The sequence below is a fragment of the Akanthomyces muscarius genome, chromosome 5 (assembly GCF_028009165.1).
Source record: "Akanthomyces muscarius strain Ve6 chromosome 5, whole genome shotgun sequence".
Taxonomy (NCBI): domain Eukaryota; kingdom Fungi; phylum Ascomycota; class Sordariomycetes; order Hypocreales; family Cordycipitaceae; genus Akanthomyces; species Akanthomyces muscarius.
In genome coordinates, this window is record NC_079245.1 from 3,118,710 (window position 1) to 3,144,726 (window position 26,017).

General features: G+C 55.6%; 11 protein-coding genes across 11 annotated transcripts; 5 read left to right on the forward strand and 6 right to left on the reverse strand.

Moving 5' to 3' along the window:
* Positions 1-3,551: 3,551 nt before the first annotated feature.
* LMH87_010368 (uncharacterized protein) lies at positions 3,552-3,830 on the reverse strand (the record flags this gene model as incomplete). Its single annotated transcript, XM_056197520.1, has 2 exons — positions 3,552-3,699; positions 3,763-3,830. The coding sequence occupies 2 exons, from the start codon at positions 3,828-3,830 to the stop codon at positions 3,552-3,554; spliced, it is 216 nt and encodes a 71-aa protein (XP_056054560.1).
* A 462-nt stretch (positions 3,831-4,292) lies between these two features.
* Positions 4,293-4,879, forward strand: LMH87_010369 (uncharacterized protein; the record flags this gene model as incomplete). Its single annotated transcript, XM_056197521.1, has 4 exons — positions 4,293-4,346; positions 4,406-4,538; positions 4,748-4,799; positions 4,864-4,879. The coding sequence occupies 4 exons, from the start codon at positions 4,293-4,295 to the stop codon at positions 4,877-4,879; spliced, it is 255 nt and encodes an 84-aa protein (XP_056054561.1).
* Positions 4,880-5,363: 484 nt separating this feature from the next.
* Positions 5,364-5,666, forward strand: LMH87_010370 (uncharacterized protein; the record flags this gene model as incomplete). The annotated part of the gene is made up of 1 exon (XM_056197522.1): positions 5,364-5,666. One exon carries the CDS (start codon positions 5,364-5,366, stop codon positions 5,664-5,666), a length of 303 nt encoding a protein of 100 aa, XP_056054562.1.
* An 839-nt stretch (positions 5,667-6,505) lies between these two features.
* LMH87_010371 (uncharacterized protein) lies at positions 6,506-7,522 on the forward strand (the record flags this gene model as incomplete). The annotated part of the gene is made up of 1 exon (XM_056197523.1): positions 6,506-7,522. The coding sequence occupies one exon, from the start codon at positions 6,506-6,508 to the stop codon at positions 7,520-7,522; it is 1,017 nt and encodes a 338-aa protein (XP_056054563.1).
* A 1,430-nt stretch (positions 7,523-8,952) lies between these two features.
* Positions 8,953-9,477, forward strand: LMH87_010372 (uncharacterized protein; the record flags this gene model as incomplete). Its single annotated transcript, XM_056197524.1, has 1 exon — positions 8,953-9,477. The coding sequence occupies one exon, from the start codon at positions 8,953-8,955 to the stop codon at positions 9,475-9,477; it is 525 nt and encodes a 174-aa protein (XP_056054564.1).
* A 1,644-nt stretch (positions 9,478-11,121) lies between these two features.
* Positions 11,122-12,192, reverse strand: LMH87_010373 (uncharacterized protein; the record flags this gene model as incomplete). The annotated part of the gene is made up of 1 exon (XM_056197526.1): positions 11,122-12,192. One exon carries the CDS (start codon positions 12,190-12,192, stop codon positions 11,122-11,124), a length of 1,071 nt encoding a protein of 356 aa, XP_056054565.1.
* A 1,175-nt stretch (positions 12,193-13,367) lies between these two features.
* LMH87_010374 (uncharacterized protein) lies at positions 13,368-15,693 on the reverse strand (the record flags this gene model as incomplete). The annotated part of the gene is made up of 3 exons (XM_056197527.1): positions 13,368-15,049; positions 15,101-15,565; positions 15,654-15,693. The coding sequence occupies 3 exons, from the start codon at positions 15,691-15,693 to the stop codon at positions 13,368-13,370; spliced, it is 2,187 nt and encodes a 728-aa protein (XP_056054566.1).
* A 598-nt stretch (positions 15,694-16,291) lies between these two features.
* Positions 16,292-18,378, forward strand: LMH87_010375 (uncharacterized protein; the record flags this gene model as incomplete). Its single annotated transcript, XM_056197528.1, has 3 exons — positions 16,292-16,513; positions 16,569-16,617; positions 16,667-18,378. 3 exons carry the CDS (start codon positions 16,292-16,294, stop codon positions 18,376-18,378), a joined length of 1,983 nt encoding a protein of 660 aa, XP_056054567.1.
* Positions 18,379-18,690: 312 nt separating this feature from the next.
* LMH87_010376 (uncharacterized protein) lies at positions 18,691-21,172 on the reverse strand (the record flags this gene model as incomplete). The annotated part of the gene is made up of 3 exons (XM_056197529.1): positions 18,691-19,473; positions 19,525-20,975; positions 21,067-21,172. 3 exons carry the CDS (start codon positions 21,170-21,172, stop codon positions 18,691-18,693), a joined length of 2,340 nt encoding a protein of 779 aa, XP_056054568.1.
* Positions 21,173-22,954: 1,782 nt separating this feature from the next.
* LMH87_010377 (uncharacterized protein) lies at positions 22,955-24,480 on the reverse strand (the record flags this gene model as incomplete). Its single annotated transcript, XM_056197530.1, has 3 exons — positions 22,955-23,795; positions 23,856-24,155; positions 24,224-24,480. The coding sequence occupies 3 exons, from the start codon at positions 24,478-24,480 to the stop codon at positions 22,955-22,957; spliced, it is 1,398 nt and encodes a 465-aa protein (XP_056054569.1).
* A 517-nt stretch (positions 24,481-24,997) lies between these two features.
* Positions 24,998-25,992, reverse strand: LMH87_010378 (uncharacterized protein; the record flags this gene model as incomplete). Its single annotated transcript, XM_056197531.1, has 3 exons — positions 24,998-25,420; positions 25,487-25,696; positions 25,771-25,992. The coding sequence occupies 3 exons, from the start codon at positions 25,990-25,992 to the stop codon at positions 24,998-25,000; spliced, it is 855 nt and encodes a 284-aa protein (XP_056054570.1).
* Between the last annotated feature and the right edge of the window lie 25 nt (positions 25,993-26,017).

Sequence of the window (26,017 nt, forward strand, 5' to 3'; positions counted from 1 at the left end):
GGCGCACTACTTTAGCAGCGCTCGTCTATGTGGGCTGGGCTACAGTTTCCGTGCTGAACCCGGCAGTAGCGCCCCGGCCCTTTGTCCTTCGTCTCGGGATGTGGTCGGGCGAATCTCATTAGGGCCAACTCGTTTGCTCCTCCGCCACCAACACTAACACCGATGATCCCATCCATCTGTTTAATGAGCAAGCCGTTTCTCAAGTTTTCGGCGAAATTTACGAGTAATTTGGCTTTTGCCTAGAGGCTGTGAATAGTGCAGAGACGGCGGTGAGCTCGGCTCGGTGCTCCTGTTTTACGGGGACTTTCTCGGCAACTGCTCAGCAAAAGAGAGACGATAGGATTCCAAACGGTCAGACACTCGTAATTAGCCGTGTCGCTGATACGGTACGTGCCAAACCCCATGATCCCTGTGGGCATTTTCGCCGGCGCCGTCACGGTAATCGCGGCCGGCAAAGCAAATTTTCGCCGACCCTCAACTACCGTCCATGCCGTACCGACAGGCTGGAGCACACCAGTGTCAAAGCCATGAGTCGTCGCGAGTCGTGTCGTGTGCAGCCTCCACCACACCTTCGCTCTCGTTGGGCCTCAATCTGCTCGGCACGCCAAGATGAAGCGTATGCAAACATTGTCTCGTGCTTTGTCCCCCGTTTCGCCTTGCGTGACGGCAGAAGAGAAGGATGCCTTTCCCCCAATGCAAACGCTTGAAATCTGCCGAGACAGGACGAGATAAATGCAGTAATATATGATCTTTCGGACTCCACGGGATCTCGCGCTGTGGCCCTGGATCTATCATTTTTACTTCCCCCGCCTTTACGCCAATTGGCTAATTCAATTGAATGGCAAATCGATGTTGGAGGGCAGCAGGGCACCCCTGATGCAGCTCTTGATGATCTGTCGCATGGGCCTCGGGTGAACGGTTGATGTGCACGTTTTTTGCCTTCTAGCCCAGGGTGGGTGCGTACGCACGTCAGCCTCAGTACATGGGCGCACACGTGGATTATTAGCAGACAAAAACGCCATTTTTAGCCGGAGTGTGGACGGGCACAGGCCCATTCAATGAGAGACTTATTTGGAATATTCTCTTGGTTCTGTGAATTTGCTGATGAGCCTCTGGTTGATACAGGAGTCATTGGTCAGTTGAGTCGACCGATGCTTAGACCACAGCGTTACCGCTGCAAGACTCCGTTCTATCGCAAATATGATCAAACAATCTGTAGGGCAGATTGGCCGAAAGCCAGAATAATTTGCTACCACCTGCGTGTCTCGCACATGTGAATGAGGCGGAGAACACTACCACCCACCCACAGCCCTCATTCTGAAGTACACTGACCAATACGACGATGCGCATTTCTAAAGCGGAACCCGATATGCTGGATTGCATATGAGTCCTGCAAAACGATGATTTACGAACTGCAATTTATCTGTTGGCGACTTTTGCCTGCGGCGATCATTCTGGCAATGGATTACATGCAATACTGTACTAACAAAGGGGGTGGGCTGGGCGCGGGCCCTATTCCGCTCTGGGTGAGAAAGATGAAAGGTTACGTTGCTGAAAATACCGATTTACAGCAGACAGATGTAATGTACACACCCTTCTGTGTCGCACATTGACCCCCACAGCAAACATGTCACTGCGAACCCATGGCAGGAAGGGGCTTGACCTGTCACCGGCTCGGAGCACCTGCATCCGCTATCACACATCCCCCCGGCTCCGTATTTGTTTCTTTCTGACGAGAATCAGAATATATCGGAGGCAGCATTCCAACATCCGAAGGCCTTGCGCGTTGGAACTGCGCGTCTGCAATGCTACTGCGAAAATGGCCTGACTCTGACCTGCGCCATTCTCCACGTATTGAACTTGTCAAATATACCATAATCCCCGGGGCTCCTGTTCGGGGAGCCGGGCAAGTGGGTGCCAAAATACAGGGCCGCATTGCAGATATTAGTGCGTTGTAATAATAGAACCAAGCTTGTGAGCCGCCCGGCGTGTCAATACTTGCTAGCCCATTCCTACTTAGTCCAATTCTCCGTAGCCTCTTATACCTTTACCAATCGAGTATGACTGTACGAGTGGATTTTCGTCCCAATGAGAACGGACACAATCACTGATATACTCAGGGGCATCGGCTTAAGAACACCCGACCTGCTAACAACCTCTTGGCCTCTGTCACAAGTATCCCTATGTCATTTCGCTAGCCTTGCCCATCCTGTCTCGCTCTCTTGTTGGAGAGAAACGAGCCAAACGGCTCGTTTGGTAGGGTGGTCCGTGTCCAAGCGCAGGGCTGAGCGAAAGAGAAACATTGAGTAAGGGGGTCATGAAACTTTGCTGTATCAGTTAGCGAAAACGTGGCAGCCACTTTTCACTAGCAGGCCTGCCTGCACATCCCGAGCAGGGGCATGGGTGCGAGCGCGGAGCTTTTTCCACATTCTATCTTTCTGAGTCTCTTGGTCATTTCAACCGTCTGTGCTGCTCACGACATGGGGCAAGGCGCCAGCCACCGCCCAAAGTAGGCACTGTGGCACCTCCATTCTGCCCATTGATCAGCGCAACTATTTTGTGGCTTGTACCAGTAAAGAGCTCTGCCGACGTGTCGAGAGCTAGCTCTGGGCTTGCAGCAGAGCTGCTCATTGTGACCTTGACGGGCGCTACGCCGCTTGACCTGAAAGATGCTAGCCGAAAGCCCTCTCCCCATAACTAGCTGAATGTCGATATTGCAAGCAGCCGGTAGTTACGGAGAGGGAGGGGGGGGTCGGTAGTAGTCCACTGATAGAGCATGCGCCATCTCGGCGCAAGGACGCGGCGATGAGAGAGGGAGAGGGCTGGACGAGACACCTGTTTCACCCGGCTAAAGATTGGAGGGCACGGTGTAAGAGCACAATTCAATGACGAAGCACAAACGGTGGAAATGTCATCGGGGAGCTGACGCAGCAACTCATCTCGGAATTCGCAACATACGCGCGGGCCAAAATGAGCGGCCGTGCTCCACTGATGATTTTAGGTTCCGAATAGAACAAGTCTAGAAGCTGTCCCGAACATTTCACTGGGCACCACTTCCAGCGCTGGCCGATGGGAGCACCCTCCCAGACAAGCCGGCGATCGATCACACTTGCAGGCGGTTGACACTTTGGCAGTTTGGCAAGATAAGGAGATGGGGCGTGTCGAAACCCAAAATACATATGCTGCCAGCCTGATAGGAAAACGAATATTTGACGCCTATCTATCTCCTATTATTAGCTCTGGCCACCAGCGCGCTCCTCGGCTTCCCGGAAGCTGATCTTCGCCGGGCCACCGAAAAACTTCATGTGCTTTCCCACTGTGCTTGACTCGGACAACCGCACATTGGCGGGAGCAGCGGTCACACGCCCCCCCCCCCCCCTCCTCCCTCCTGGCTGGCTGGCGGAGGGCGCCGATGCGTCTTTTTGTTCCTCTTTCCTCGTCGTGCAGGGGGAGCGGCGAGAGGGACAGTGATGTTCGATTTCATCTTTCTGGACTCCTTCTTTTTTGTCTTGGCACTCCAAATAGAGGGTCGACATCGCGCGGTTGGAAATTTATGCTTGAGCTTGTGACGGCGAGCCCACTCTTGAAACACTGCCTGTGCACATATTGTTTGATGGAACTCGGTGGTGTGAGTGGGCAGAGCTTCGTCTATCCGCGCCTTCACGATGGGGGGAGACCCTGGACCTGAAAGCAGAGGAGCTGTGTGCGGTTGCTGTGGCCTGAGACTTGTTTTCCTCGTCCGTTTGTTTGAGAGCATCTTACCTGGACAATTGGGAAGAACGTCCAACATGATCCTTGTCGTTGATCCGCAAATCCCCACAGGGGTGCATTGGAGCTCGCAGAAAGACAGGGCTTCTGAACAGTTCAAATACCGACGAAACTTGGAAAGCCGAAACCCTGGATCGAATTGGAAAGCTGTGCGAATCTTCTCCCAGACAGGATTGCCGGTGGTTACTCATCGGGCTTGGCCATTCCTGGCTTGATGCAAACCACAAGGAGACATGAAACGTATTTGCATATACGAGCTGGCTCGGGCCGATGCAATGTGGCCCATTGCGGGATCAGGCTTCGATAAACACCAGATACGGGTGGTTCAAAGATCAGTATCGAAGCTTTCAGTTGCTACTGGCTGGCCGCTGATCGGGAGCCTAAAGTTGCTGTCAAGTACACTCTATCGTGGTCTTTACAACTATCCACAGACCTAGAGGAATGCCTAACGGCTTCGGGTAGCAGCGAAGCCAGTCGCGACAGAGCCCTTCATTGGGAAAGTGGCGCATGACGTAGCATGGCGCATGCTGACGTTGCAGGGACTTTCTGCTGAGCAAAGATCTTTGTGTTTCGTGAATGTATGTGCCGACAGAGACTGTACTTCCCGAATCACTTGCAGACAGCAGCACATGGACAGTCGTACGAGCCGTTGGTGAAGCATGGCCGGAGCACAGCAGTAGTGTTGGCAGGGTGGACAACGAATGCGCCAAAAGGCTGTCCCGGTCTCGCAACGACGGGGTTCAAACCAGTCGGATGCTATGGCACAACTGGTACGCACTACATAGGCTTCACTCCAATTAAAAAAAGGCGGCCAGACGCAATCGGGCCTGCCAGCTGTCCAGTCAACTGTCTACACTGGAGCCTGCATGCACATGTTGCACAACTTTTAAATGCCAATTTCATCAAGTTTCTTCGCTGCCGTCGCTACATAAAGTTGGATCATCAGACTAAAATCTCGGGTGATGTGCCTGGTTTTCAGCTCTGCTTGCTGTCGTGCAACCCATACACAAGTTGCGATTCGCACAAGCTGCGTATTGATAGTCCTATTACACCGTCTTGATTGCTCATAGCTGATGTTTCTTTCTCAAATCCAAGGCGCATTTTCACTTGAGAGGGGGCCGGAAGGATCGTCTCCGGGGCGTTGACTTCGCGAGAATGCCTCTTTCTGTGCATTTTGCGCAGGCTAGCATGTCTCAATATTGAGGCGAGCTGCATTTTCGTCTGATGACGTTTTATCTTGAGCGACTGCTCGTGCCTTCGTAGCAAATGGCATGGAAGCCACACCAGATGATTCATTGGAAACGAAGTCGTCGTTGTAACACCATCACAGTTCTACAAGCACGTGAAGAGCACAATCTCATAGATATAAAAGAAGACGACGTTGTTGAACAGATACCGAATATATCCCAATCCAAGCGATCCAGCAGAAGTTCCATAAATCCAAGAACTTACTTACCTTGAAAACAATTCACCACCTGAGAACCAGACCAGTCGCTGGCTGCCATTCACCCTCAGCGCCTCGCAAAACACCCCTCAACATATTCTCTCTTCTTGCCCTCTGCCCCAAGGTCTTTGCTCTGCCAAACTCGAAAACGATGTCCGACGCATCGATCTCCCAGCTCCAGGCCGAACTTACGGCCGCGCAAAACAAGCACGTGGAGCTGAAGCAGGAGTTCTTCGGGATCCAGAGAGCCATGAGGGACAAGAAGGCCGCGCTCGATCGCCTCAAGAACACCCATGACACCAGCTCCAACACGAACAAGTACTCCAAGAGCCTGGAGCTCGAGGGTGCCATTGCTGAACTCCATCAGAAGGACAGCTCCGTGAGGGAGGCGATGCAGGAGACGGAAAACAGCATCATTCTCTTGAGGTATCGGATCGATAGCAAAAAGCATTAAGGCGAATACATTCTCAGACGGAGGAATAAACAATGTGTTGAGATGAAAAGGAGATAAAGAGAAGTGTATCAGCAGGAGGGGCCAGTCAGCATCTTTAAGAGGACGGAATACGAGTGGTACGAGAATGTATTGTTTACTGATGCATGAGCAATTAAATTGAAAATGTACGTGACATTGCCTGTGGCAGCGTCAGTTTGTGTGACCAGTGACTTTCGTTCTTGGGTATGCATCCCCCAGATAGTGTAGCTTCGGGCAGATGCAGCTACCGTCACAGTCCGGACGGACTGGCACCATCTTGAAGATTTTGCATCTGCCATCGGCTGCGAGAGCTCCTGCGATGGCTTTAGAAGTGCTTGCCTACGAATACTGACGTATGCCGCGCCATGCTAACCCGGTATCAAGGAAAGCTCATTATTCGGGGCTTGGGCGCACCCTTGCCCTCACCGTCCTGTTTCGGGAAAGTCTCTGGCCGAACCAAGGAATTACAAAAATAAGCTGTAGTTGCTTCTCTGCGAGCACTTCTGCAGCCGACTTTTGTGATGAGTATGGAGCAGCAGTGCTTATGGTGATTGTACAAGCAATGACGGCAGCGGTAAAAGCAAGACGATAAAAATAGTTGTATGAGTCATGAATGAACGTATACCAATTTGAGTCATAAATTTCTCTACTCAGCTATGCCAGTGATCACCTTTGGGCTCTCTTCGACGCCACTCAAGCAAGGTTTGAGTGGCGTCTGCACGCGGCTGCGAGAGAAACTTTATAAAATCGTCTTTTTATAGTCATACAAAAGCATTGAAGGCCCTGGTAATGGTCCCAAGTGTGAGAAGCTTCCATCCAAGATGGCTTCCAACAAGAATCCCGACAAGATGATGGTTCATCTCAGCCACTGGCCTTTCATGTCTGGCAAAATCGTACACATCGAGAAAGGCGATACCTATCGAGTCTACGCAAGCGACCAGTCACCAAAACTACTTTTCTGCAAGGCAACTTCATATCTAACAAAGGCGCAGCGCGCTTTCTATCAGACCGAGGAACCCTCTCGGGTCTTGGTACGGAGAGAGCTGGAGCAGATGATGATCCACGCCATCTTTGGCAGTAACAGAATCGAGGGTGCCGGACTTGGATTTCCTGCGACCGAGGTTCTCTGCCAGCGCGTCTTGCGCGGCATGGACGACGGCGACGCTGGACAACGACTGGACGACATTTGTGCGGTTGACCCGTCCCTGCGGGCGCAGCCTGCCGGTTCCACGACGATACGCCGACGAGAAGTCGTACAGCACACGAGGGCCTATCTGCACATTATTCAAATATTCGTCATGGAGCGTAATACCATGACAGAGGCTCTGATACGAAGCACGCACGAGATACTATGCAGAGACATCCCCATCATCGACAGAGAAAGGCACGAAACTCCGTCCAAAGCCTATGCCGGCAGGTACCGAACTGTTGTCGTAGCAGCCGGCAACACCAGTTTCGTCGTGCCCGCGAGCGTGCCTCTGAAGATGGCGCAGCTGTGCCACAGCTTGCAGGTAGACCTGGCGCGGGCCAGCGCCGGCGACGCCGTCGACCCCTTTGCCCTCGCGGCCAAGTACTCCCTGGAGCTTGTGCAAATACATCCTTTTCTGGACGGCAACGGGAGAATGTGCCGAATCCTGCTCAATGTCATTCTGTTTCGGTTCGTGGGCATCTTTGTGGCCATTGGGGAGGATGACGCGGACATCGACGAGTACATGGGCATCAAGAAGAGGTCGTCGGAAACGATGGAGGGCCACGGGGAGTACGCGACTTTTGTGCTGGGCAAGTCCATGAAGAGCCTCCGGAAGCTGAAGCAGAAGCTGCACGGGAAAGGCGGTTGATGTACTGGGTAGTAGCCGTATGTGAGTTGGACAGTAGGATTGGCGGTGGTAACGTCGACAAGGGCAACAGCCATGGCGGTATGACTATACTTGACGACTGGATGTATATGTAGGTAATAAGCCATATTTTGATTGCCAAGTTGTTTTCATCCTATTGGTCAGTTGCCATTTTCTCTATCGTCTGCCTTGCTTCTCTGCCGGTAGAGCTCTCCTGTACATAAGCGCTTATAGGTCTTTGTACAGTGTCGAGTGTCTACATTACTCGATTGAATCGGCTTCGGTACCGTTAAACTACAGACATCACTCGGCTGGTTAAGCAGAGTCGATAGCTCAGTTATCAGCCGGCCTCGAATGAATAGACTGCCTCTGTCCAGGGTCCCCTGCTAGCCGTGGCAGTCAGGACTGAGAGCCAATCCGCAAAGCGCAGCTGGCACCGTCCTTCAGACAGCTCGTTCCAGCGGGCCTTTGGTTTTTTTGGGGGGCTCTGGCGGGCGGCCGGAGGCCTGTTTAGTGGTCTTTAGGCCTGACGGACGCTAAGATGGCACCCCGTCCAGACGGCCTCGGGGCTGTTCACCACTAAAGCAGTACAGTACCTACCTACCTAGGTAACGTTAGGTACACCATCGGGAGCCAAGTTCACCACCAAGCAAAGCAGTCGAGAGGCAACCACGGCGCCTTGAGTTACCAGCCACGGCCTGCCCAGTGGCGGCCAACTCGACACCCTCTTGCCCGTGATGCCTCTTGCTCTGCTCTACCCGCACCTATAATCTGACCCAGCCATGGTTTCATGCCTAACCAACATGTGCCACTACTACCACCACCACCACTACCACTACCACCACCATCTCGCCGTCTTCCTTCCTTCCTGGCGCTAGTGCAGCCGCTGGTGCCTCTTTGTCTCGTCTGCCGGGGGTTCTGGTGATCAAAAAGCCCTCTTTCGATTCCGCGTCCTGCGCTCCTCCCCCTCCCTCCCCCGTCGGCCGCCTGTCCGCGTCCCCCCTTCCAGCAGCCAGTCTCCGAATCTCGTCCCCGAACTCACGCCAGGAATCATGCTTGTCGACGTCGCCGTCGCTCCCTCGAGGTCATGAACGCTACCGCCGTCGCCGAACCAAGTCCCGTCAGCAGCAGCTCGTCCTTTGATACTTCGATAGTGGTGGTTCAGGTGCTCGTCCCCCGCCGTCGCCGCCGCCGCATCACGTCCTTCCCCGCGGATTGCGCTCCCACCGGAATACCCATCTCAGCTGTTCTCGAGCCACAGCACGCTGGCGTTGCGTCGCATCGTCAGCCCGTTGGGCACTCGAGCTCTATAGAAAACCGCATCGCAACATCTCGTCACTACCCGCCGCCAAAGCGACGCTAATCCTCCTACCTTTTCGGAGCCTGGGGCGCTCTGCGCGCGCCGCCCAGTCGCTCCCCCCGTCCGCAACGCCATGGCGACCAACGCCGTCCCAGACACGCAATTGGGCTTGACGGCCGAGGAGATTCAGCTTCTGCGACAAGGTCAGGCAGCCCTCGCCGGCGGCTCCAGCTCCTCTCGCGCTGCTAGTAGAGCTAGCAGCCAGGGGTTGCTGCTGCTCGACAGCTCGTCGCTCGCCGCCCTCGGCCGCTACTTTGATCGCCTCATGGCAAGCATCGAGCAGAACATCCGCTACCTCAGCGAGCAGGCCCAGCGCTTCACCCAGGTCCAGTACGACCGTGCCGGCAACATCATCGACGGCGCCGACGCCGAGATTGCCCGCTACACCGAGATACTGCGTCAGCTTGATGAATTGGAGATGGACTTTGATCGCATTGCCAATGTTAAGGATATTGTCAAAGGCTATCGCTCAAGGGTCGAGGATTTGGAACGAAGTCTCGACAACAGCGGATCGTCCAGTCGACATAAGCACTCATCTTCTCATTCACACAAGCACGGCTCGCACAAGCACGGCTCATCGCATCGCCATCGACACTGAACTTGACAAATCGTGCACACTCTCATCGAAATTGGAGCTGCGCCGTTTATCGGCCAGCTATAGGACTTCGAATCACTATTCACAACAAGCACCACGCCATGAAGCGCAGACCTGTACGCTGAAATCATGCCTACACACTACTCCTGCTCCTCGCGGAGCTTCACCCACAAAACCGCCGCCCGTCGGCGCTGAACTTCAGCGAGCTCGGGAGCCTCGATGCTCTGGAATCGCTGTCGCAGATATCCATTCAGCCAAGACAGGGACAGCAAAAGAAAGACTACTGTTCCGGCCTCACGGCCTAGCAAGACCAAAGGCCTCGCGGCCCTTTGCTTTTTACCCATTTTATCATTATTTGGCTCCATTCTCGTACCTACACGCATCTCCATTTCTTACGACGTCGTTCTGATTTCCTTTTCTTTGACATCTCTCATCTACCCTCTTCCCCCGGGAGAGGCGTTTCTTGAACTGCGGCGCAAGCTCGCCTTGCGCCTTTCAAAGGTTCGTGGCACTTGTCTCGTCTCTTCTCAACCGCGACGCTCACGCGTCTGGATCCCGGCCCCGATTCGGCCATTCGGCAAAACAACCGAAAAAAAATCATGATCCCTTATCGGAATCTCAGTTTTCTTGCTTTTTTCGTCTTGGAAGATTGAGTCGCACGGACGGCTTTTCTGGGGCGGTTTGGTCTTGTACGTGTCGCAAAACTTGTTTGAGTCGAGTTCATGTTTTAGTTCTTTTTGTTTGGATAGTCTATGACGGATGGTCTGGAGGAGCCAAATGGAAACCCATGTGTCTTATGGGCATGGGCTTGACGCAAAATGGTGCCAACTCAGTTTTTGGATGTTGTACGATCTTATACCCCCTTTGTTTTTTTCCTTTCTTATATCATGTCACGGGTCTACCGACTTGCTTGGGACGGCAATTTGCATCTGCTTCTGGGCGCGTGCAACTGTCACTGCTGTTTCTTGTTTGCTCACGTTGCCAGTGCCGAATCCGGATGAGACAGGCCGAAGACATGCAATTTACTTGAAGGCAAGGGAAATCCATCAGCCATGCGGTCAATACTATGATTGCCCATCTCACCGTCTATGCGAGATTCTGCACCCTGGGGTCCGCTGCACGTTACATGTAGACTTCAACACATTGTACATTATACAATATATATACCTGTCTTTGACACAAATCACAACTTGCCAGACAATAACAGTACGGCCTCTGAATCTCCGTGTCTGGTAGTGATCTACTTTAACCTGACCAGGCCAAGGAGCATGTATGTGCGCATTCCGGGGATTGCCGCCCAGAGGCACATTCGACCAATGCCGCGATTGGGCTTGTATAAAAGTGGATGCCGCATCGTAGCATCAAGTCGAAATTACTCGGTAGTACTTTATGTATTGAATTAATTCTTTGTGTAATACATGTGGGCAACATTGGATATCAATCTACAAACCATAATGAGAGTTGCACGCCGTAACAGCCTTCGTGACAACATCAGCGCAAATCATATAATCGAGCAGCCTCTCTCATCGAGCACGGATCCATCCACCAACCAAACACTTCTCCTTCAAGAACCGACGGCCCTTCAACACCATCTCCTATTTCAATCTCATTGCCCTTTTTTGTTCTCAACGTGCGCACCAGCCAGCCTCAAAGCTCGCCGTTGGCCTTGAGGCTCTTTGCGCTCGCCACCAGCGCCTCGGCCGCGCTGCGCGGCCGCCAGCCCAGCTCCTCCTTGGCCTTTGCGTTGGACACGGGCCGGACGACGCCAATCTCGGGCAGCACTACGGCGATGCTGCTGTCAAAGAGTCCCGCGAGGCGCATCAGGAACTTGGGCGCGCCGAGGCTCGGCACCTTTTTCGTGTCCTCGGCGGGCAGGCCCGCCTTGAGGTCCGCGGCCATCTGCTTCATCGACACGGACGGCTCGTCCGAGACGGCAATGTAGCGCTGGCCCGCGGCGCGCGGCGACTCGAGCGCCAGCACGTGCAGGTCGGCCACGTCGCGGACGTCGACGACGCCGAGGCTGATGTCGGGGATGGCGGGCATCTCGCCGCTCAGCAGGCGCCGCGGGATCTCGAGGCTCGTGTTGACGCCCCTGCCGAGCGACGGCCCGTACACGACGACGGGGTTCACCGTCGTCAGCTCAAACGCGCCCTTGCCCTCGTCGCCCGCGAGCCAGTCCCACGCCGCGCGCTCGGCGAGCGTCTTGCTCTTGGGGTACGCGCCGACGTGCGACCTGGGGTGCTCCAGCTCCGTCCAGTCCTTCTCCGTAAACGGCTGGTCCTTGCCGCGCGGGCCGTGGCCGTACATGATGGAGGCGACCGACGACGTCACGACGACGCGCCTCACGGTGCCGGCCTTTTTCGCGGCGCGCAGCGCCCGCAGCGTGCCCTCGCGCGCCGGCCGGATCAGCTCGTTCTCGTCCTTGGGCTCGCTGGCGGGAAACGGCGACGCGACGTGCAGGACGTAGTCGACGCCCGCGCAGGCCGCGTCCCAGCCGGCCTCGCCGAGGAGGTCGACCTCGGTGAACTCGAGGGCGTCGGCCTGGGCGGCGGGGACGCCCGCCGAGCGGATGGCCGCGCGCACGTCGTCGCCGCGCTTGAGCGAGCGCACCGTGGCACGCACGCGGTAGTTCTTCTCCAGGAGCTTGTGGATGACGTGCAGGGCGATGAAGCCGGAGCCGCCCGTGACGAGGACCAGTTTACCGTTGTCGTCGGCCATGGCTTTCCTCTTTGTGTGTCTCGGTGGGTTGGTTTGGAGGTCGGAGCTTGGAGATGTGGTTGGAGACTTGGTCAAATGATGAAGGCAAGACAAAAGATGGGAGTAGATCCCAAAGGCAGAAATGGCGACTGCGAATTATTTAAACTCGAATCGCCAGAATGGCCCGCTTTCAATTGACCACGCAAACTACGGAAGCTACCAGTAGGCAACTGGGTTTCACCGCAGTGACGTCGACATCGACGGTAGCGTTTCCATCTCTCCACACAAAGAATGGACGGCGCAACACAACTACGATGGAGGGCAAAATTGGGCCGGCTCCGATCTGGGATAATTGAGGTGCAGGGGCTTTTCGGACTTGTCAAGGGGATCAAGGCTCATTTTCGGCGATAATTGATCGCTATCCCGTTGGATTAAAATCCACCCACGAGAAAAAGATGCAATCGGGGCGGAACCTTGACAAGTCCGTGCCTAATAAATACCGATCACACTAACACTTTTCGCAGTGGGACTTTTACTTATTAGCGGACCTCGGCAGCTTTCTACTCATACCAGATTTAGTAATGAGATTCAAGTCGCCTCATCACTACCACGCCACCTATACACGCATGCGAAACTCTCAAAGATTGTGTAAAGATGCATAATTAACCAAGAATAATCAAAATGACACAAAAGTAATGGTAATCTAGGGATGGGGTCTCGTTTCCAAGAACAGATCCGGTCCTCAGAGATCGATAGATATGTCCCGTTTCCAATGCCAAACAAAACGCCTCCAACGCGCTTCCCTTCCCAAATGTCCAAGTACAAAAGTCCAAAACAAAATATGAAAAGCAGTAAAATATGTTCGTTGCAATGAGAAGAGTGAGAAACTCCACAAAAGAGAATGAAAGAAAAAAAGGAAAATAAAAGAGTGCTATGAGCGCGTTACCTCCCTCGCGCTCTCACTCCTGTCCGACTCGACTTTTCTCTTTGACAGTCTGATTTTGATGAAAATGAAGAAGAAGAAAAGATTGTCCGAAAAGAAAAGAGACACAAGTCAATGAGGATTTCTTCTCGTGCTCTTGTTGAGCCATAAACGAAAGACGTTTTCGAAAACACCGGGGGTTTTTTTGCTGTTTTTTTTTGTACCCCTTCATTTAATTCGTTTGCATTCGTATAAAAAAATGTGACAAAGTCTTTTAGACTTTAATGTTTCGCCGACGGTTCAGAAACGGGCTGGGCATGTCGTCCCTCTCGGGATCCCACACCGCAACGGCATCCTCGTACTCGCGTCGCTCCGCAGCCATCCGTTCGCGAAAAGCAGCAGCCCTCTTGGGGCTCACATTTTCCGAACCAGGCGCGTTGCCCGCCGCGCTCAGCGGCCGGCCGCCAGCCCTCGCCTGCTGCAGCTCGACGAGGCTCCGGCCGCGGAGGTTGTTCTTGGCCGCCACCTTGCCCAGCGTATCACCACCACCTCCCCCTCCTCCTCCTCCGCTGGTGGTCGTTTCCTTGCTCTTCACCGAGCGGGCGCGCGCGAGTCCCTCGCGGACTCCTCCAGGCCCACCAGCAGGAGCGGCGTCTCCCGTGTTGGTGACGACGGGAATCTTGGTCGGGCTGCGGCTAGGGGAACGCGGGGGGCCGGCGAGATCTGGCTGGGAGACTGCGGCCTTGATATTAGAGCCCTGCGGCGGTTTCAAGCGGTTAACGGGGCACGACTTTTGGGAGGTAAGCACCGGGCGCGTCTTGAACGGGTTCTTTGACGACTTGATGTGCCTCGTAGGTGAGGGGCAAATGTCCTCGTCATCGGAATCGACCAGGATGGGTTCGCGGTGGAGTTCCCATCGTTCGTCCACGTCTAGAGTCTTGCCCGCGGCGGCGGCAAAGATGTTGCCTGGCTTGGCGACAGGGGCCTTGGTGGCGCCGTTGCGGCGAGGCGAGAGTGATAATGAGGCAATGGCGATCGGGCTTGGCGATACCATCTCAATGTCCATTGGCGTACCGGCCGGCCCAGCAAACATGGTTTGAGCCCGGGCAAATGGTGTTCGGGCCGTCTTTTTGATCTCCTTGGAGCTGTCGGGGCTATCCATCGAGTACTCGCTTATGTCTGTTGTCGAGGGATACTCGTCCCCGCTGGGGCCAATTGATGACTGGGGGTAATCTGATTTGTTGACAGACGAAGCATAGTCGTCAATATGCTTCTCTTCCTCCTTGTCGGCGAACGTCACGGCCTTCTTTGCCAGTTCCGTGTCGACTCGGGCTTGAACCTCCTCCTCAAACTTCTTTTGCAAGTTCTCGAGCTCTGCATTGACCAGACGGTCAATCTCTAAGCGTGCTTTTACCTCCCACTCAAGGCGAAGCGAAGCATCAACGTCATCACGGATCTGCTGCTTCTCCCTTTCGAATGCGACCAGCCGATCGTTCAGCTCTCGTTCTTTTTGCCGAACCATCTCTTCTCTAGAGTGGAGCGACTTGTTGAAGTCGACCACTTCTTTTTCTTTTCTCATCAGTCGCACCACGGGCAGGTTCATCAGCTGGACCGTGTCTGGTCGACGGTCGGGGTTCACCTTGAGACAGTCTCGAATCACCTGGTTCAGCTCAGGGGAGTAAATCTCCGGCAGTGGTGCCACCTTGCCTTCCTTGATCTTCTGGACCAACTGATAGTGTGTCTTGGCGTTAAAGGGAGGCTCCTTGGCGCAGAGCTCATAGATGATGCACCCCAGCGCCCAAATGTCCGATTTGAGGGTATATTTCTCAGCCGCGCAAATTTCGGGAGACATGTAAAACGGTGTTCCGACGTAGGTGGATGCAAAGTCCTGAGACTTGATCATTTTTGATAGGCCAAAGTCACCGAGCTTCACCGAGTTATCTTCCCCAAGAAAAACTAATTTCATCGTTAGTCCTCATACCCCTTGCAGTGTCTCGGTAATCTCACCATTCTCAGGCTTGAGATCGCGGTGGAGAATCGTCATAGCTCCGGCTGGAGTCTTTGGCGTAGACGCAACGCCCTGTGTGAGACCAAGAATATTGGTGCCAACCTCGGGGGGGTCAATGCCATAGTGACAGCGGTACAGAGCAAGAACCAGCTGGCTGAAGATGCTCCAGACGAAGCTCTCTTGGGCTCGCTGGCCTTTTAGCTGCAGATCCTTGATGACTCGCCCAAGATCGCCATTGCCGCAGTATTCCATGTACAGGTGCAAGTCCTGGCTGGCCTTGAGGTGCTCTCGGTGGTAGTAGGCAACGATGTTGGCGTGTCGGAGGTGCGAGAGGATCTGGAACTCGGCATGCAGTTGTTCTCGTTCTTTTTGGGACATTCGCAGGTATGAAATCTCCTTGCGGCACATGATGAAGCCGTCCGTCTTGCGGCGCACCTTGCGGATGATGCCAAAGGAGCCATGGCCTGCACAAGCACAGTATAAGTCAGCACAGGACGAGGCAGTATATGCGAGGACTCAAGGTCGGCGGAGGCAAGGCAATAGAAGACTCACCAATCTTCTCAAGAGTCTCGTATTTATCTTCAGACGACATGGTGAAGAATTCACGGCTGTGCCGACTGATCGCAATAGCCCATGTAAGACGTCCTCGGTCGATGCCCTCGTGGCCAGTAGATGCTTGTGGGCGAGAGAGGTGGTGCTGTTGGGGTTAGTATCGCGGGATGTTGTTGTGAAGGGAATAGAATGAGGTTTAGAAATTGGTGCCCTGTGCCATAATAGTAGCAAAGTCGACATTGTCGTGCACGAAGTCCTGCAGCATCCCGGCTCGACCCACGTAGCGACCAGGGTGACGGCCAAGTAAACAGCCAAAAGCGGTGCCATGGCAACCGCTTTGTGCGAACTAGCCACTGCTTTATCGATAATGTGGTGTGGCGGGGCGATGTGTGGCGTCTGCTTTACTTGGCTCGTGCGCTAGTGGTGGCGTCGGCGATGACTTGCCTCGCCGGAGCTTGCATTATTAAACACCGACACTTGCGGTCTAAAAAGCTGTTCTGAATATTCTTATTCTATAGATCGTCTTGCGGCAATCTTTTTTGATTTTCTTCATCGGTTTGGAGATTGGATTGGACGTTCTTTGAGGTGGCATCTCCTCGCGTGCACGGGCTCCAGCGGACGAAACTCGGTTGTTCAAGATGGTAATGACGAAATATGGCCTGGAGGGCAAGCTCCATGAGGAGCATCGATTGATCAAGGATGGCGTATTGAGAGAAGACAATCCTCTCGATCAGAGCAATGAGTTTAAAGAATTTCTTCTCGCTTGCCGTCATGGCGACCTCCGGAAATGCCAAGAGCTCATTAATGAGGGTGTCAACATCAACGGTAAAGATAAATTCGATTATACGCCTTTGATCATTGTGAGTTTTCCATTGCCTTGCAGTTGAAAAAATCTCAAGTCTCATCTCGCAACAGGCCAGCCTGTGTGGCCATTATGAACTGGTCCAATTGCTGCTAGAAGCTGGTATGTCCTCTCACAAGCCCTCCTTAGACACTGGCTTACCCTTGAGTAGGAGCCCTCGCAGAAAGAAACACCTTTCAAGGAGAACGTTGTATATATAACGCCTTGAACGACCGCATACGAAACTTGCTTCTCCAATATGACTTTTCCAAGTCGTCTGATCCTTTTGTATATTGGTCCTCGCATATTACGGCCCTGATGGACATGCAGTCACCCAACACCTCCGACATCACTCTGACCTCTGACAACCGCTCGTTTGAGCTGCACAAGTTTCTGCTCTCTGCACGGTCACCATATTTTCACAAAAAGTTTGAGGCTCAGCCAGAAACCGAGACGTGGAAGCTCGCGACCGCGATTCCAGATGAGTCATTCGAGGTTGTCCTTCGATATATTTACCTAGGCGATGTGCCGAAGGACCTCTCCTCATCCAGACAGGGCGTGTCTGACGAGGCCATCCTGACAGGCATTGACAAGATTAGCAAGCAGCTGGAGATTGACCACCTGTGGGAGGCCATCCTCGAGGGCAACGACCGTCGCCTCGCGCGCCAGCGCTACCAGGACGAAGTCGGCCGCGCTCTGCAGCAGGTGGGCGACTTCTTCCAGACCAGCATCATCGGCCACAAGATGGTCGTCGACACGGACCGCGTCGACGAGGTCACCTGGAAACACGGCAACTCCATCTTTGCCGACATTCTGCTGCGCGCTGACGAACCCGAAGACGAGGAAGAAGACGAGGCGCCCTCAACGCCTTCCACCCCAAGCACGCCCAGCATCCCCATCGGTCCCGCCGGTCTCGCCGCGTCGACGGCAGGACGCCGCCGCCGCGCCCGCAAGTCGGTGCTCTACCCCGTGCACAAGGCCATGCTTATCCGCAGCGACTACTTCCTGCGCATGTTCTCCGGCGACTTCCTCGAGGCGCGCCACGGCGAGCGGCTGCGCGTCGTGACGGTCGACTGCAGCCCGCCCGTGCTCGAGCTCGTCCTCGCGTTCCTGTACACGGAGACGGCCGCGTGCCCGCTCGAGCACGCGCTCGAGCTGCTCTACGCCGCCGACATGCTCTTCCTCGACACCCTCAAGGCCAAGGCGGCCGTCGCCATCAGCACCCTCGGCAGCGGCCGCAGCAATGCCCTCGTCGACCGCACCCACGACGGTGTCGGCAAGTCTTCCCCTGTGACCAAGCAGCAGCAACAGCGCAACGGACCGTCGCCACCATCATCTTCTTCTCTCGGCCCGGATACACCCGCTGAAGACGTCGAGCCCATCAACATCTACGACGTCATCCACGCCGCGTGGGACCTGCGCGTGCAGCGCCTCGAGGAGTTTGCGGCGCGCTACCTCGCCCACCGCCTCGAGGACTACGTCGACGACCCCGAGTTCCAGGAGCTCATCCGCGAGAGCGCCGAGCGTCTGCAGAAGCGCGAGGCCACCGACTCGATCGAGCTGCTCGACGACATCCGCTACTACCTCTCGGAGCGCTTCCGCCTGCGCTTCGAGGATGCCGGCCTCGAAGACATACTCGAAGACGACGGGGAGATTTCGGCCGAGGCCGCCGCGGCCATGATTGACGGGAGCGCTGCTGCTCCCAACGGCGACACTGCTGCTGCTGCCGATTCGAGTGGTGGTGCGGCGGCTGCGAACGGGGTGGGGGTGCGCACGCTGGACGGAGAGGCGGCCGAGGACGAGTTCGTGTCCGACGCCATCAACTACCAGGTCCTGCTGGGCAAGATTGACAGCATGCTGGACCGGCTGCAACTAGATGCCTAAACGATAAAAGAAGGAATTGAAAAAAAGAAAAAAGATCGAAAACACACATATATATATAGTGTTATATTTGCATCGATATGCATTCATCATTATTCATACTGCATTATTCCTACACTAGATATGAGAGGTCAAATTGGAGACTCTGGGCATAGAAACACTTTACATTACGAAACGACGGCAAATACAATCAAGTTTTATATAATTCAAGTCAATAATTTGGTATATTTCCACAATGGCGGCGCAGAGCTAGAAATGCGAGACGAGAACAAGTGAGTCATGCTACGGGTTAGTTGCTAATGTTCCTTCTTCGCTCTAAACGTCAATCATCTTGATGTGCTTGCGCAGAGTCTCCGGCAGCTCCTCCAATGTGACGATGCCATGCTTGACACAGTCACCCCAGAAGAAGAATGCACGGCTCTGCGTGTAGCTCAGATAGTCAAATTCGTCAATGCCCATCTCGGCCTCGGCCGCATCGGCCACTTCCTGGGCTACGGGGGTGTTGGTTTCGTCGAGACCGGGAATCTTGGCCTGAACAACACCCCAGGCCACCCACATGGCGCTGTTGGCAGTGCGCCAGAGGCGTGTCGACTCCATTAGCTCGCGGACCTGAGCGTCGCTCTGCTCTTCGCGGGCACGCTCGGCGGCAGTCCAGCCGCCGGCCGGGGCGCGGGCATCGAGCATGAATTCGACAATGGAGCTGCTCGACGCGGTCGGCAGCAGCGAGGGCGTGCCGCTGCCCGACGCGGATCCGCTGTTGGCGGCTGTGTTGGCGGCCGTGTTAGCAGCGGCGTCCTGGGGCTGCATGCGCGGAGTGCCGAGGGCGGGAAACTGCGGGCGGTGGTCGACGTAGGCCTTGATGAAGCGGTGCTGCTCCTCGGGTGTCGGGTAGCGCTCCTCGTTGCAGGCGTACGAGGTGACGGGGTCGTGGTAGTTGTAGGTCCATTCGGTAAAGTGGTTGGCAAACTCGAGGCCGCGCGTGTTGGCGGCGGCATACTCAAAGTCAATGACAATCAGCTGCTTGTGCTTGTTGGCAGCCTGGAGAAGAGGCGACTTTTCGTCGTCGGGACGGATACGCAGAATGTTGCCGTATTGTGTCTATGGGTGTTAGTCAATCAGACTGGGCGGAGGGGCTTTTGCGAAACTCACATCGGCGTGGGCAAAGACGAGGCTCTCGCGAATCGCTTTCTGGTTCTTGTAGGAGCTGTCGAGGTGGGCCCGGAACTTGACGACAGCGTCCCGGAATTGTGGCCAGGGTGCTCCGCAGACATAGCCGTTGGCCTTCCAGGCATGTACCACAGAGGTAGCACGAGGCCCCTCAGGCATGTTGTGCAGATCCTTGTCAAGGAACTGTACAATGCGGCCAACGTTGTCAAGCCATTGGTCCCAGTTCTTCCAGACACCAGGACCAGCGTCTCGTTCCGATGGGAGCAGATCAATACCGTCATGCAGCTCGCGCATTCGCTTGGCAATCTGCTTCATGGTATCAGGCTCGCGCAAGTCCATTGGCCGCAGTGTGATGGCGTTGAAGTACTGCTCGAAGCGACCATTCTTAAAGGTGCCTAGCAGCCGGGGGCCAATCTTCTTTCTGGCCAACCGCTGCAGAACCTTGAGCTCATTTTCACGGTCAATCAGGTGCTCAACCTGAGGGCCATAGATGCGGAGGAGAATCTTGGGCGGCATCTTCTTGCCCTCGATCTCGGGGATGTCGGCTGGTGGGGTGACGACATAGACGGCGTTGGTGAGGGCGCCACTGAGACGCTCAACCCAGATCCTGTGGCCGTCCCCCAGAGGAACACGACGCCATCCCTTTAGTCTCAGGGTGTGGGCGATGCGAATAATCTCATTCTTGAACACCAGCCAGACTTCCTTTTCCTTGGCGACACGGACGGCCGTGGCCTCGGGCTCTTCGTTGCTGAGGGCAGTGCCAGAGTAGACGAGGGTCTTGGAGTTGTCGAGCCAGGCGTCGCAGCTGGGGACGACCACATCGGTCTCGCCGTATTCCGTGTCAGACGAGGCAGCGCGCAGCGAGCCCCGGCGCTTCAGCTTGTTCTTGGGCGGGCGAGGGCTAAAGTGAGGGACGGCCGAAAGCCCCATGGAAGACATGGAGTCCTCAATGATGCGCTGGAGGCGGTCAAGAGAGACGTCGCTGCCTTGTGAGTCAACCGAGTCGGACCGCTCACGCTGGGTCTGGGGTGGCGGCGCGGCGGGGTCGACGTCGTCGGCGTCAGGGCCGCGACTCTTGCGCCTGCTGTCGGGCGGGGAGTTGGAGGACCGGCGCGGGTGGTGATGAAGGTGGGTGCGCTTCTTGCGGCTCGAAGCCTTGTGACGCTCGTGGTCGAGCCAGTCGCTGACCTGAGCGAGCAGCTTCTCGCTATAGTACTGGCGGTTGTCCTGGCGGGCGGAGCGCGACGGCTGGGACGATGGGTCGTCCTGCGGACGCAGCGAGGGCGAGATTTCGCTGATGGAGGAGCGCGACGACGAAACGGGCTTGCCGCTCATGCGCTTGCTGGTGGAGCCGACTCGATAGAGCTTGGAGGCCTGGTTGGGGTCGGCGTCGTCGACGTAGTATTCCTCGACGGGCTCGGCGATCTGGACAGCTGTTGTTGGGGCGGGAGGGTCAGCAAGGAGCACCCTCTGGGGAACTGCGCGGCCAATGGCAGCACAAAGAATGACAGGACATGCACGTACCTTTGAGTGAACCACTGACCGGGGGCGTTCTGTCGCCTTCATCTTCCGTCTTGAGAGCAGAGCGGAGGGGGGCAGGCCCATAGGCGGGAAACTGTTCCGTCGACATGGTTGGGGGAGACGAGGGCAATCACAAGCCAAGCTGTGACGACGCCGAGACAGTAGGGGAAGTACGAGCGGCCGGTGTTGCTGGACGACAAGAGTAGAACGGGGAAAGAGGGCTACGCCGAGAGAATCTAGCCAGGGTAGTCTACTCACACCAGCTTGGAGAGACAAGAAGCAGATTTGGCAGAAGAGGACGCACGCGACAGGAAACCGAGTGTGTGGGCGGGCGTTGGTAAAGTAGCAGTCGGGGGGGGTAAAGTCAGGGTATGTCGTGGGCTTGTCGTGGGATAGTCTAGGCTTGGTGGGGAGGTGTGCAGGGAGGTGTGCAGGGGGCCGAACTTGATGGTCAGACTAACGTTAGCTTGCGACTGTTGGCGGACAGAAGTGTGCGCCAGGACGAGAGCAGCATAGCTCCAGCAAGTTATTTCGCCAGACCAGGCACGCGGGCGGGCGTTGAGGATCCAAATCAGGGCCCCTTTGCATCTTGAATGGTAAATACCAGTAGTTACTAGGCCAATCATTGCATCTTCCTTCGCCTCGACGGCTGCGCCGTTGAGTATCGCCCACTGTCGCAACCTGCGCCTTGCGTTTTACGCGCCTGGCTCGGCCGGCAAAGGTGTGATTGATTATCCTTTCCTTCTCTTCTCCCACACCATTACAAGGCATGCCATGAGGACAGTCACAAGGACATCCTGGTCGAGCTGGCACTAACAAACAGGGCGCCGACATGCACAAGGCTCAGCCCACGCCCAATTCCACAGGCGCCACGGCGCTGCAAACCCGCTGCTAGCCAACCCCGTTGCAGGCATTTCTGCGCCGCCAAAACGCCTGTAAGCCGAAGAGCCGTCTCAGCCTGGCAGCCCTGGCAAGCCTGCCTGCCACTGCCTATCCGTCTCATCTTTGGCCGCCACGGCGCTCATCTTTTGCATCATCAGCCCACCCATACACGGCGCCAACACCAGAGGCAATCTCCCACTGGGACGAATTGAGCTGCAGCAAACATTTATTTCGTACAACCAACTAGGATCTGTGCATTTTCTTCCCTTTTTCTCCTCCTTCCAGAGGACTTCCATCCCATTCCCTTTTAGGCATGACCATGCGTTGCCAAGCTCCATGCTCATCCATCCTGCACCGACATCTGCATCCTCGCGTGCCACCGCAGCAGCTAGTCTCCATCAGGCCACCGACTGTCCGTACTTGGCCACCGGCATGTCGTCCATCCCGACGGTCCAGGATGATATGATGTAACGAGTTTCGCCTTCCATGAAAGGTTTTACTTGCCTCTTTACGGGGATTTTTTCAAAAAAAAACGAAACTCCGCCTTGTTGGCGACGTTGTCTCGGGAGCTTGTTGCCTGACAAGTGTACAGTACATGCGCACACACAGAAAACACGACTGTTTTCAAGTACACACGCGCTTTCAAACTCTACCGTAGATCTCTCTGCCTAGCCTCGAGTCATCCCGGCCTTGCAACCAGATTAACTTTCCACCGCAAAATTACGACAGCCGTATACAAAAAGAATATACGGCCAAAAAAAAAACATGATCAATAGCAACACCTGGTCTCGATCCAGGGACCTACGGGTTATGAGCCCGTCGCTCTTCCACTGAGCTATGTTGCTTATTGGTTTTCAGTTGTTGGTGCACGACACAATGCCACGTATAAACCCTCAATTCCCGACCAACGTGACTCACACTGTGACTCCTGCAGAGACCACGCACCACAATACCATCTATATTACTTGTTGCCATCTGTCTAGAATATATGCAGTTTATTTCCACTCCTTCACTTGGACAGCAACCACTCCCTCGACACATCCGCACCCTCATTCTGCAACGCCCACACAACCGCGTCCACCACATCGTCCACAATCACTGTCGGCTTGTACCTTGGCTCTGGCTCAGCCCTCGTCGGCTGAAAGACACCCGTGCGCACCAGGATCGACTCCCACTTTGTGCCGTCCTCGGGCGCAAACTCGTTGGCCCCGCGAATGTCGCTCTCCGGGTTGTCCCCCACCATGTACACCCTGCGCAGCGGCCTCCTCTTCTGCCGCCTGCCCGCCCTCTGCGCCTCGGGCACGTCCGCGTCGTAGTGCAGCAGCCGTTCGTGCGCGTACGCGTACGTGTGCCGCGACGGCTTCCCCAGCGCGTGGTACCGCAGCGGCGCCGCGCCCTCCGTCACCGCCGCCCACACGCCCTCGAGCGCGTGCAGGAACGCGCCCGTGCCGAAGCGGTTCACGGGGTACTCGGTCTTCCACACGAGGTCTAGGTTCGAGATCCACAGCGCCGGCTGCCCGTCCTGCTGCCACCCGTGGTCGGCGAGCGAGCGGTCGCCGTTCAGGGTCGAGATGGTGCCGAGGTAGCCCCGGTGCGAAACGAGCAGGTCGTGGATGACCTGGATGTCGAGCGACCAGTCGCGCGGGTCGTTCCACACCAGGATCTGGTCAATCTGGAGGGCGTCAGACGGAATGTCGCGGCTGTAGGGGTCAGTGATGGCAGCGGCGCTCTTGCCGTCGGGCAGCGGTGAGAACTCCTTGTGCAGGCTGTCGCGGAGGTGGGCAAAGGGGTAAATGTGCCCGTTTGCGGCGAGCAAATCCGCCGGTGTCACGACTCGCTTGAATCCGTATCTGAAGCACAAAGTTAGCACGGTGCCTCTGGCAGTCCCATATCAGGGTCTCGAAACGCACTCTCGGGCAAGCTGCCTTGCCCTTTCAGGCTGCGATGCCGTCACGAGCACAGTTCCCTTCTCCTTGATGTCTTGGTCCCAGCTTCGCATGGGCGTATGTGACTGTATAACTCTGTCCTTGAGCACAACCTCTGGATTCTCGAGGCCCAGCCGCTTCGCCAGCGACGCCACCTTGGCATTCTCATGCGCGCCGCCGCCATTCGTCAGAAACACGTAGCGCAGCCCTTGCCGTCTGATTTTCTGCAGCATCTCTCTCGCTCCCGGGATGCCTTCCTGTCCCTTGTAAAGCACGCCATCAATGCTGCAGCGGTAACATGATTAGTCTCGCTGTCATCGTTTGTCAACGGCCCAGGCAAGCGTGGAACGTACTCAAAGGCAAATGCAATATCAGCAAAGGCAGGATTAAGCTCCGGCTCGGCTCCATTCACAGCGGTCGTGGAGTCGTCTTCTCTGGATGAGACCCTCTCGCGGAACCTGCGCGGCGTGCTGCCAAAAGCTCGGTGCCGTGCCGCTTTGGGGAGGGTGCTTGCGACTGGCGCAGCGGCGCGGCTTCGGAGGGCGCCGGCCCTGGCGAGCGACCGGCAACACGGCGCCAGACGCGCGCCGAGCACCTGACCGTGGACCATTTCTTAATGAGCCTTCCCTGCGGCTTCTGATCGCTCTTCCACGTCTCCTTGATATCGTCGGCAGCGAAAAGGTGCGCGTGAGTTGTGGGTTGCAGATTGGTGAGACATGGACCGGTCCGTAGCTTGAGAGTGCCCTGTACAGATAAAGTGGCTTCCAGCTCCACCAACCGGGAGCCACGGCCGGCCTCGTGTCGCGGTCCGGGGCTGCGACAATGCGATGGAAAGGGGCATTCTTTTCGGGGCTGTTATTTAAGGTTTGGCTATGCTTGCGACATGTTGAATATATTTCTACAGAAAAGGCCACATTCACACCTTTACCTGGGTGCTGCTACCGCGTTGCCACACTCTCAAGTTCATATACACGTCATACACGGCAGCGCGTCGAAAGATCGAGATAAATTTTGATTTTGTGGAGTTGACTGCTATTACAATTCGTCTCTTTTACAAGTTTGACCTAGAAGCTACAGTAGTATACAAGTTCGTCCACAACACCCGGACGCTACATTTTCTTCCCGCTTTACCTCTTGGCCCAGTCCTTCATGTGGTCCAGGATCAGCTTGGCGCCCTCGTCGGGCGAGTGTTGGCGGCCGAGGGCCTCGACAAAGTCGCCGTCGGGGTCCATGAGGTAAAAGTAGATGCTGTGGTCGACGAGGTAGTCCTGGCCGGGCTTGACGTTTTGCGGCGTGCTAAAGTAGACGCGGTACTTTTTGCACGTGTCCTTGATCTGGTCGTAGGTGCCCGTCAGGCCGATGAAGTCGGGGTGGAACTCGGCCAGGTAGCCCTTGAGGGCCGCGGGGTCGTCGCGCTCAGGGTCGCAGGTGATGAAGATGGGCAGCAGACTGCCGGCGGGCGCCTTCTCCTTGACAATGTCGAGCATGCGCGCCATCTTGTCGAGCTCTTCGGGGCAAATGTCGGGGCAGCGGGTGAAGCCAAAGTAGACCTGGAGCGTGGAAGGCATCAGTGGATATTTCTTTTCTAATTCATATGCCGAATCTGCATCGCTTACCAATGCGTATTTGCCCTTCATCATCTCGCTGGTAAAGGGCTTGCCATCGTGGTCAATCAGCTCAAAGGGGCCTCCGACCAGCGGTCGGCCGACACCCTTGTTTGCCTCGGCGATTCTCTTGCGCTGCATGCGCTCCTTTTCGTGCTCAAAGTACCAAACCAGGAGACCGCAAGTGGCGACGAACAAGAGTCCGGATTTCCAAGAAAAGGGCTATGCATTTGCGACTCGGTCAGCCTTCCAATCACAATTCGGAGTTGTTTTTTTTTTCGTTCCGCCATTCATACCCCAGTTTTATGTCTGCTCTTGGCCTGCTCGACGGTGTTGTATTTTGTGCGCTTCTGCATGATGGGAAGCCTCGAGCGGACGCTGTTGTTCATGGCGGCGGCGCCGGAGCGGGCGAGCTTGGTCTGCAGCGCGCTGTTGGAGAAGCAGCGCTGGCATTGCTGCGCGGAGCCCCGGGTGAGCGCGCTGCGCATCGCGGCCATGGATATTCTCGAGTGCGCCATTGTCGTCGTCGTCGTCGGTTTGTCG